This window comes from Maniola hyperantus, chromosome 7 (assembly GCF_902806685.2).
Source record: "Maniola hyperantus chromosome 7, iAphHyp1.2, whole genome shotgun sequence".
Classification (NCBI taxonomy): Eukaryota; Metazoa; Arthropoda; class Insecta; order Lepidoptera; family Nymphalidae; genus Maniola; species Maniola hyperantus.
In genome coordinates this window covers 6,630,562-6,642,065 of record NC_048542.1, presented here as the reverse complement: position 1 = coordinate 6,642,065, position 11,504 = coordinate 6,630,562, and the positions used below count along the sequence as shown (strand labels likewise).

General features: G+C 39.0%; 1 protein-coding gene across 19 annotated transcripts in view; it reads right to left on the bottom strand.

Moving 5' to 3' along the window:
• shot (dystonin-like protein short stop) overlaps positions 1-11,504 on the bottom strand; it is a 263,692-nt gene that overhangs the window by 106,022 nt on the left and 146,166 nt on the right. For all 19 annotated transcript variants that reach the window (XM_069499573.1, XM_069499572.1, XM_069499576.1 and 16 more), the window contains 10 exons: positions 7,967-8,154; positions 7,414-7,545; positions 6,434-6,603; positions 5,531-5,752; positions 4,791-4,995; positions 4,274-4,378; positions 3,864-3,982; positions 2,836-2,980; positions 986-1,102; positions 253-377 (listed from right to left, as the gene is read on the bottom strand). In XM_069499573.1, the coding sequence (XP_069355674.1) occupies positions 253-377; positions 986-1,102; positions 2,836-2,980; positions 3,864-3,982; positions 4,274-4,378; positions 4,791-4,995; positions 5,531-5,752; positions 6,434-6,603; positions 7,414-7,545; positions 7,967-8,154 (1,528 nt within the window). The remainder of the gene's footprint in view (positions 1-252; positions 378-985; positions 1,103-2,835; positions 2,981-3,863; positions 3,983-4,273; positions 4,379-4,790; positions 4,996-5,530; positions 5,753-6,433; positions 6,604-7,413; positions 7,546-7,966; positions 8,155-11,504) is intronic.

Below are 11,504 nucleotides of genomic sequence, written 5' to 3'. Positions count from 1 at the left end.
ACTACGTCTGTCCTTTTCATATTACATTAATAAGAAGAGTATGCGAATACTCTAAAATTAAGTTGTGCTCAGAATCAGTACCAATATCTCTTGCCATGACTATAATGCGTCAATTGCAAGTGCTAGCAATCTAAGACGGAAATATGAAAGGCAGCTTTATAGACCCACATTTCAAATCAGACTATGCTGCTGTATATGATAATACCATTATCTCTATCTAGACACCTAGAGTACATTATTTCTGTATCTTACTTTTGTATCCACTTCTCGGCGTCTTTGACCTGTTCGAAGAACTTGTGGTAGTGGGTAGTGTGCTTCAGATGCGTCTCCAAGCACAGAGTCAGTTGCAGCACCCACGCCCATTGAGATTGCATCACCTAGAACATAAACAAATTAGACTTCGATTCTTCTAGCATATCATATTATAATATTGCTCTTCTTCTATAACTGAAGAATCATACTCTCGTCGATTTACCTGTTTGATTTTAGTCTGCCCCTGGCCCTGGCAGTTTCACCTTCCTATGCATTCTGACCTCAATGTTTCTACTGACGTACCCCATAAAATATCATCATCATCATGGCGTGCCTTCTTCGAAATGAAGTTTGGAGGTCATCATGTGAAAAGCTTCTCCATATAATATAGGCGTAGTGGAACATAACCTTGCATAGTGCAATATGTGGTCTAGTTAGCAATCTCGTTACGTTACCACATCTTGTGAATGTGACCACGTCATCAACTTGTTTTATTTTACCAAATTCCATGCTATTAATTCTACCAGTTCTCCTACCAAAATATTATGTTCCCTCAAGGCATATAAAGTCTCGTTATATTGTTTCTGCTTACTATATATCCACCGAAACATTATGGTCATTCGAACCGGATTCGGGCGGAAGGAAAAAAAAAAAAAAAAAAAACTACCCTATAAATGGTAAAAAGAAAAACTCAATAATTTTAAAAGAAAATACACAAGGTTTAACTATTTACCTGTAAGTGTGCTTCAATGGTCTTCATAGCTGGGTGATGTTGTGCAATCAACGCCTCTCCTCTGTCGATTACATTACTGAACTGAAGTTCTCTCTTCTCTAGCGACGACATCAGTTGCTACACAAAACAGACCATTGACATTAATTTTGCGGTTTAAATTGTTAAATGTATTTTATATTTATAGTCTTATACAGTAGACTTAAAATTAGGGAAATAATTTAGGAAAAGTTCAAATGGCAGCATACATCTGGCCTAAATAGCACTTGTAGTGCATTTGGCAAGCGCAAATTAGCGCTAAAAAGCTAAAATAATTGGAGTTTTAAATAGGGCCACATTCTAGTCACATCCAAAGGAGCATTTTAGTTTCAGAAATTATACTCATTGAGTCTAACAGGTCGATTCCGGCTAACCTGCATCAATCATTAATACAATCGCAATTGGTGTGATTGGCTGAATTTATGATATTCTTATTGCAATGATGCATTGTAGCCAATAGTGTGCGAGTGTCGGCCAATCAGAGGCGATTGTGCGAGGCTCATTTGCAAGGTCAAATTGAAGAATAAATTTCACACATCAGGCAGCTTATAATTAACTTATCCTAATGTAAACAAGCGCTAGAAACAATTCGCAAATGAAATAGTATAAATTTAAATGAAATGTGAAAACAAACCTCTCTATCGTCCCCAAATGAATGCTTGCACAGAAAATAAAGAAAATGTAACTAAAGGAAAACAACATCAATGTACAGGTATATCCAGGTTATCGAGCGAGTGTTGTATGAAAGGGTGAATGATGATGTGAGTATAAAACACTATCTTACATTTACATATGTAATTAACACTAAAGTGGAGTAGAGCACAAATAAGTAAACCTGAAAGATAGTTATTAGCCAGACAACCGCAAACACCAATCTTATTATACACAACATAAGAGCAGATACCTATAGTCTGTGACAGGTCGAGATAGCAATCGGAGTATGAGGCGGGGACGCCCCGCACACCCGCACCGGGGTAGTGCGGCGGCTGTGAGGGTGTGCGAGGCGTTCCCTCCCCGATTGCCATCTCGACCTGTCGCGTACTATACATATAAGAGTCGTTTCGCCCACATTCGTTTGACCAACTACCATTACTAATTTGATCGAACTTGACTTATGATTTTTAGCCGACCAATAATAAACATGCTGTCCAGTTCACCCCTGTCCCCCGCCAACATTTTACAATTTTGTGTTGCCATGCAAAACTTTGTTTAAGCCATAGTCTTTCAGGTTTACTTGTCTGTAAGTAGGGGTTATGTTTATTTATTTACATACATTTCAGCAACAGTTGAACATTCTCGTCTAAGACATGTAGTAACTTTGATTTATACATTTTACCAAGACATGCAAAATTTTGATTTGTTTCATTTTGAATTAAACAGGATTTGTCTCAATCTACAACTGGCATAAAGTTGGTAATTTCTTAAAACATTATAAAATACACATGCGTTGTAGTGAACTTATATTGGTTCTTGAATACTTGCACCACAAGTGTATAGTTCGCGACGGCAATCGGGGTAAGAGGCGAGGGGACGCCTCGCACCCCCACACGTCACCCGTGCTCGCCCACACCGGGTTAGCGCGGAGGTTGTGCGGGTGTGCGAGGCGTTCCCTCCCCGATTGCCATCTCGACCTGTTGTTGAATGAAAGTTTAAGGTTCTGTAAAGTCGATGGAATAACGTTGCCCTTATTGACGGTCTAAAAGTAGATTTCTTTAACACTAAATTAAAAATTAATTCATTCTTTCTAGTCTCTAGATCTAGTGAGATGTACCGAACTATTTATTATGTACACAGTTGATATAGTTATTAAGTACCTCGTAATAATGCTGAACAGCGGGCAGGTTTATGTGGGGATCTGCCCAATCGCGGGACAACTCCACTTGTTCTTTCTCGTTGAGCCAGTTGAGCTCAGCCGTCGCTGATTGGAGGAACTCTTGAAGCGCGTCCAGTTCTGATATTCTGTAGGGATATGACAATAGTAGATTACGATACATAACTTAATAAGAGACAGGTTTAGATATCTTTGACTCAGACTTTATTTGGAGTTAAAACAAGACTTACTGAAGTTACGATTATTGTATATTAGCTCATGTGACCTAAACACCACATATCGGTGACTTGATTAGTAAATTATTTCTTAGGGTAAAAATTATGACCAATCATGTGAAGTCACAGACAAGGGTAGTTTAAGGTTACGCAGTGCTATAAATTATTTTAATGAAACCTTAGATTTTAAGATTGAATCACACGCTTTAAGTGGGAACTACTTTTTGGAAGACGACACGAAAGATTTTTTAACAACTTTAAGCTAGGGGGGAATCGAATAGGATTCTTGTCGCGGAATGCCACTAGATAAGTATTCTTATCGCACACCAATTTAATAAACACCTCTCTTTCTATCGTGTAAACTCTTATCCCTTTCTCTCGCAATCAAAAAAGATAAGAGCCGTCAAAGGCGCGCGCAACCATAGGTATATTTCTCGGGTCACATAGCCAAGCAAGCCTGGCCTGCGGGGTGTCTAACACTGAATGATAGCCACTGAGCTCATTTAAATAAATAAGTTAATAAAATAAAAATCTTTTTTATTCGTATAAACTTTTACAAGAACTTACGAATAGTCGGATATATTCTATATATATATCGGATGCATCTACCACTGGTTCGGTCAATTTGACATTGGTTGGTTCTACATTGCTGCTTCATTGGGTGATATTAAAATATTTTTTAGTGGAAAATCTTCAGTGGATTAAAATGGAATAAAAATAAATGTCAAATGAGCTTGACGGCTATCATTCAGTGTTAGACACTGAGTTAGCGATCAGTGGGCTAGTCTGAGCGTACCTTTTAGTACTAGTAGATAGTAGTTCAGCATAAAGCTTTTGCAGCTGACTCAAATGCTGGTTGTAAAGGGTAAGCTCTTCGCCAGTGAAGTTTGATCGATTATGCACACATTGTTCCACCTGAAAAAAAGGAAATAATGTATATCATATCAGACACGAGAAGAGTCTTAGAAACCACAGTAAATAGTAATGATACCCGGCGTGTACTACTACCTCAATTAAATAAAAACTCTAAAGTCATCTTCGCATTATTGCCTTTCTAATGAAACCGGTTGGGGGAACATCGGCTGCAAGGTTTCAAAGATTATCAGACATAAGTGAAATCATTTTTTGTATATAATATTATACAAAACGTGTACGGAAAAGTGGACAGTGGATAAAAGGATTTAATGTAACACTTAAAAAAAATACCTTAGAATGGAACTGGTCGATTTGTTTGTGTTCTCGTTGGTGTTTATCTAGTTCGTGTTGTACTGTAGGCAAGTCTGACCCGTAGTCGGCTTCATGAAGTTTTTTCTGCAACAAAAATTATAATAGATTTAGTACAATCAAGACTTGGACCAAAGTTAAATTGAAGCAAATATAATAATTTAAGGTAGGTACTATTTATTAGTAAGCAGCAATTTATCCAAGTATATTTTTGTCTCAATAATGTCCTGATAATTTCCTTTCCTAAGAAAGAATTTCCTAAGAAAAAAGACAAAATCAAATAACTAATAATAGGTATAGGACAACTAATTTTAAACTATAAATAGAATCGCTTTAAATCGTGTTTAAGAAAGTCTTAAATACTTAACAGTTAAAATACATTTAGCGTCTAATGCAACCAAAATTTTTGTACAAATTAAAGCGAACTGTCAGATTTCAATGCCCCAGAAAGGAAAGAAGCAAAGGCAGAAGAAGAAAAGGCCAAAATGTCGAAACTCACTAGTCTCTCTTTACACCATCTGGTAGCTTCTTGCAACTGTTGGAACTTGGGGTCAGTGTCGTGCACCCTGGTCTCGAGCACGGTGCGCGTCTCGCGGCGCACGGTGGTCTGCTGCACCGGCATGCGCACCGACGACAGCCTCGGCAGCAGCCGCCCGGTGAAGGACTGCCGCGCATTTATCCATCTGTCCTGGACTTGTTGCACGCTGAGGACAAACATCAACATGGTCAAACCATCACCGGCTCACTAAGTACTGGTCTCCTCTCAGAACGCCTTTGATCCATAGTCTACTTACTGGTTTTATGCATGAATATAGTTAAAACCTGGAAAAGACATAATTAGGCTACTTTTTATCCTGGAAACTCAACAGTGCCCACGGGATTTTAAACTTGACCCACGCGGTCGAAGTATCAAACATTAGCTAGTAAAGTATACATGTAAAAGACAATATTAGACAATATAAGATATTACCAATATTAGGTACATGAAAATTTGGTGAGTGCATATTCTGAGTAATCTACTAATCTATAAGAGTTACTATAGAGTTTTGACCTAACGTAACGTGACGTGTGGGTGCCATGTTCCCTCAGCACGCGGGAGTCTTGCAACATCTCCTGTATAGTGTGCTCTGCACACTTCAAGCACGTGCTCAATCTGCGCTGCGGCCATCTTGGTCTCGGCGGGATGAATACATTTTATCAATTTGCCATTAATTGTCAATTTTGTATGAAAGCACTTACCGCCTATGCAAGTCGTTGGCCTGTGGGTACCGTCCTTCTCTCAGTGCGTGCGAGTCTTGGAACATCTCCTGTATGGTGTGCTCCATACTCCTCAACTCCTGCTCGATCTGCTCGGCGGCCATCTTGGCCTCGGCGGGGTGAACGCCGCGTTCCACACGGCGTATTTCGCTCTCGATATGACGTTCAACGTTATCGAGTCCGGCTTCGGTTTGTTTTATATCCCTGTGAAATAGAATTATTAATTTCCATATCGAAGAATACGGTATAGTGCGCGACAGGTCGAGATGGCATTCGGGGAGGGAACGCCCCACACACACGCACAGCCCCTGCGTGAACCCGGTGCGAGCGAGCGCAGGTGACGTGCGGGTGTGCGGGTCATCTCCCCACCTCATACCGATGATAGTATATTACCAAATGATAAAAGGGCAGCAAGGCATAATGGCACAGCCATTTACGTGTAGGCGTGCGAGGAAGATGTTCCTATAGCACTACCATGCTTCCTCATTACTTATCAATCAATTTTTTGATTGATAAAAATTGAAGATGTTTTCATAGATAAGTTTTTTAATTTTACTTTTACTTACCATCATCATCAACCCATCCCCGGTACACTACTGAACACTAGTCTCCTCTCAGAATGAGAAGAATTTGGCCATATCCACTATGCTGGGCAAGTGCAGATTGGAAGACTTTCATATACCTTTGAGAACAATATTACGAACTCTCAGGTATGCAGGTTGCCTCACGACGTTTTCCTTCACCGTTAAAGTAAGTGATATTTAATTGTTTACTTACTTTGCAAATAAATTAATGAATAAAATCAAACATTGGCAAATGTCCAATTCTCAAACACCGCTGCACAAATATTTACAAGTACTAGATAATGATAAATAAGAGACGTACCTATGTAACTTTTCCGCCAGTCGCTGCAACCGCTCCAGGCGTCGTATCTCGTCGGAGAGGTCCCTCTCCCGCTCCTGCGCGGCCATCAGCAGCCGCGCCCACGACTGCTCCAGCGCCTCCGGTCGCAAAGTCGGCTCCACTTCGATCTCGCCAACTGATTCGAAGTATTTCTGGACAAAATATGGCATTATGTTTAAAACTAGCTGACGCACACCGTGTTTGCTCGCATAGAATTTTTGAAATCCTTTCTTAGTGGAGTTTGCTACAGCAGTTAACCTAAATCGGTAAATAGATGGGTGACAGATTTTAGAAATCTAGAGGAAAAGTTGGCGTCCGTTAATCTCGACTATTACTATAGAACAATCGAAATCGGAGTCAAATACATTGTCTTAGTTGAATAGTATACGATAGAGTGGAAGCCCCTTAGAAAACTAACTAACCCTAACATTATGTGTAACCACACAGGTAAGTACAATTTTTTCGAATCGCATTAAGTATTGCAAAATTAAAGCTTAATAGATTTTGTACAGTCGTGTGCGCTTAAATATTGGAGTAAGCTTACGGACCCAAATTTCATGATAGTTGGAAAAGAATCGGTCAGTATTATCGATCAATAGTTTAGCCAGAATTTTCCACTTGTTGTAGGTTCTTAGCGAGTCAAACGCTACCGAGGATCTACCGGACACACGACCGTAGATTTTAAAAATATATATAGCTACTACTGGAATTCCATCGGATAAGACTATGTTAAGGCAGTAAATTACCATGGTCAGAGTGAAATAGAGTGAAGGAACTCTCAGTTTGACCCGGAATCGACGATATGTCAAATATGAGGCTATGGATGAAGCAAAGGCGACTCATAGGCTACCTAGCTAGCAAATGTAGGTAGCACGCCTGCCAGAGACGTCGAAGCATCAACGTTTTGTTACAAGTTCCCTAACTGTCGTGAACTGTGCCATGAATGGTCATTGTATTATTACCTCTAGTTCCCGGTACTGGTGGAACAGCTTCTGCTTCTCGCGCTGTCGCAGCGGCACCTCTTCATTTCGGAACCGCGTGCTCTCGCTAAGCAACTTTTTCATTTCAATCAAAGTCGACGGGAAAGCACGGTCCTGAAAATTATGATGTTGTAAATCCTCTGCAAAAGCAAAATACTTTATGCACCGATATCTAAATCAATGTTTCAGATATAACTGTTCTAAAAAATTATGAACTTTTAGCCTCTTAAGACCTTAAGACTCTAAAGGACGTTTAATATCCTTATTTTATTTACTTTTACACAAAACGCACTAAATAGGTCGTTCTAAGCAATAATTTTGTAATTTTATAGTATTTAATGTCTAATGCTTATGTCCCGCCCCACCCAGTAATCGTTGGGAGCTTTGCACTCGAAATACGAGTATGTATACCTAGGACACACAATTCAGTTAGGTAGGTCCAATTTTGAGAAAGAGGTTAGCCCCCGAATCCAACTCATTCTTTGATATATTATATCTCTGACTTCAGTTCAGACCTGCTCTGCGTCACACATACCTGCATGAGGGAACACTTCTCGTGCAGCCACGCGCGGTGTTGCGCCGCCTGCTCGGTGTAGGCGGCGGCGCGGCGCTGCGACTCCGCGTCGAACAGCGGGTGCACCGCCGGCGGCTCCGGGAACGTCTCGTACAGGGAGGAGATGTAGGTGATGAGGGACTTCTCATCGATCTCGTGCGTGTCCACGTCTGACAAAGATAAATTTTGCATGTTTAGAGACTTCACTGTTTAGTCTTATTCTCTGATCCATAGGATCTGCAATGCAAATATCGTGTGAGACCCAAAGTAACCGATATAACCTGGAAACTTAGCAAGCTGGAGCGAAAGTGGACAGGCCATGTATGTCGTAGAACGAATGGCCGTTGGAGCAGATACGTTCGTACGTAGAGTAGAGACCGCGTACCGGCAAGCACAGTTTGGGACGACTTCAAGCCTGCTGGACCGACTCGTGGCGCGCTCTTTAAATAGCCTTTATCCAGCAGTGGACGCATACAGGCTGATGGATAACTGGATACTGTTTAGACCAGATGGAGCGCTACAACGTCATAATAAACTTTGACATAATCATTTTGAATTCAAAGGTAGAGTTGTTTGTCCACTCCTCGATGACGGTATGGATGAAGGCATGTTTTAAATAGGCTTACCACCTACACCATAAAACTCGCGAGGACATGCTAGTTATTAACCAAGGTTTTCAACCTAAGATGTATTAAATAAGAACAAATCAGAAAGGCACGAATGAGGCTAGCGCCCATTGTCTCACTGATTCACGACCTCAACATGAAAATCGCTGGAAGGATGAAAATTGCAACGATTATTTTAATACTATTGCGTTGTCGCTTATCGCACACATCGGGTACCTTTGCGATTATCTACGCCAGCCTCGAAACAAACTGCATAGGTACATATTAAGCACATTGTTTAAATCCTACTCGTAAGATGACTAACTGTTTCGCTGAGTTTTATACCGAAAACAATGTAGATTTAAATTATTCGTCTTTTAAAAAAACGTTTTTATCGTAGTAGCAAATTCTGCCCGTTGATTGGCTGCGAAAAAATGTGAACAGCGAATTCAACCAATCAAGGGGCAGAATTTGCTGGCGATAATAATTACGATGAATACGTTTTCCACACAATCGTGGGGCAGAAAGCATAAACTATTCAAATATTAGCATACTAACGTTGGATATTGAAAAGTGTTAAAATTGAAAAAATCTGCAACTAGTTATTTTAACGTCTTTATAAGATCTATTTACAACAGGTTGTATTTTGCGGGCCTATAATGACATCACATATATACATATTCAATTCTATTTTCTGCAGATACAAGCACGAACAATAGCTCGTAAAACACTGCAATACTTATTTGTACCTCAGTCTTTGACCTGTCTGCTGCGTCGAACAATTGATTTGAATCAAGTGTGAGTATTTGTTGGATGCCCAATGATCCTTAACGGTTTTGAATGTATTAATCATGTTATCGGTGTTCTGGATCTATAGAGCAAGTCAATGGATTATAAATTAAGTACGAAGCAAAGCAAACTTGATATATTTTATGAAGAGGAGATTTATGAGAGCGTTTTACTAAGTTTAGATAGAAAACTATTCTTTGGGTGTTTTCTGGGTAATCGGAATACCTATTAACAAAATCTACATTGAAGCTGATATCGGCATACAAGGAATACCGGAAGATAAATCAGACATTACCTATAATAATTCATCGAACGTTTCGTTTTTAATTAGAGAATCCGTATTTGCTTCAACCCAATAACAAATCAGTCTATCAATATGCATACGCTCCAGAAGATTCTCGTAAATACGTAGTAAAATGTCTACAAGATTGGATTAGCAACTTGTTTTATACCTGTAAATCTCTAGTAATAAAATACCAAAAAAAAAAACTCGTCACGGCTAGTAAATTTTAACAAGTTTGTATCCGATACGTTGAAACAAAGCAAAGCATTGAATTGTTATTACCTTATCCAAAACGAAATTCTGTGGGATTTTTATCTGTTACCAGACCATATAATATTTGGTATAATATGGTTCTAAAGGTGAAAGTGTTCGTTTGTATTAAAAATTAAACCTTAAACCTTAACATTTTTTAAGTCATCGTTTTGCTTATGTAATGGTCCAATATCCCAGAGCCCCCAGAATAGGTAGACCAGAATTTCAATTTAGAAATTATCAGACCTGCCCCGCGGGCTAGAACTTTCGCCAGAACCTTGAAAGATTCCTTAAAAATGTCATGTACACCAATTTATCCGAGGTTTCTGGATCGATTTGCAATTTTTTAGGGTTCCGTACCTCAAAAGGAAAAACGGAACCCTTATAGGATCACTTTGTTGTCTGTCTGTCTGTCTGTCTGTCTGTCTGTCTGTCTGTCCGTCCGTCCGTCCGTCCGTCTGTCTGTCTGTCTGTCTGTCTGTCTGTCCGTCTGTCTGTCAAGAAACCCACAGGGTACTTCCCGTTGACCTAGAATCATGAAAATTGGTAGGTAGGTAGGTTTTATAGCTGGCATTAGGGGAAAAATCTAAAAACCGTGAATTTGTGGTTACATTACACAAAAAAAATTAAATTGTGGTTTAGTATTTCAATTTTCGAAGTAAGATAACTATATCAAGTGGGGTATCATATGAAAGGTGTTCACTTGTACATTCTAAAACAGATTTTTATTTATTTTTATGCATCATAGTTTTTGAATTATCGTGCAAAATGTCGAAAAAATTCGACTGTTGTACGGAACCCTCGTTGTGCGAGCCTGACTCGCACTTGGCCGGTTTTTTTTTAATAAATAGAAGGAAGTTAGCGAGATGGTCTAATTTTTTTTGGATCCAACTCCTTAATCTTGATGCTGTATAGTAGATACTAATTCTTAAAATTTTCAGCTTAGCTAAAAAGACGTTGGTCTGGGGGTTCTGGAATCTTACTCTATGATTAAATTTCAGATGATTGCAACATCTTTAAGATTAATTGGATTTCAAGTATCAGAAACATTCAGCAAGTAAGTATAATATGATATGATCTGGCGATTTTAACATACTATTACTATTTATCGTATATAATAATTAGCACCAAAGTAATTCGAACTTCCTTTAATTTATAAAATAGTTCCACCTGACTCAGGTCGAAGGATTACAGGAAATTAAATAATACATTTTCCTTGAAATGTAAATTTCAAGCTGAAATATTTGATGAATTTCGTGTTAATCTGATCACGAAGTTTTTTCGAATATTGTTTACTTCAACTGCAGGATGACTAGTAAAATATCATGATCGCGTTCAGTGTTGTAGGGAGGTGAAATCAAATGACCCTAATACAATTCAGGCGAAAACGGTTCTTTTTTGAGTTATTGAATATTTTGTGATTTTCAGAAAAAAAACGCGGATTTGTTGCTTTAAAAAATTACTATAAGAAAGCTAATGCATATTTTCTTTTCTACATAGGATCTTAACTCCTAATATATGTTAGCATTTTGACTTCTTCTACAACTCGTCAACCTGATCGCAATTGTTTATCGGTCATTCTGTATATTTA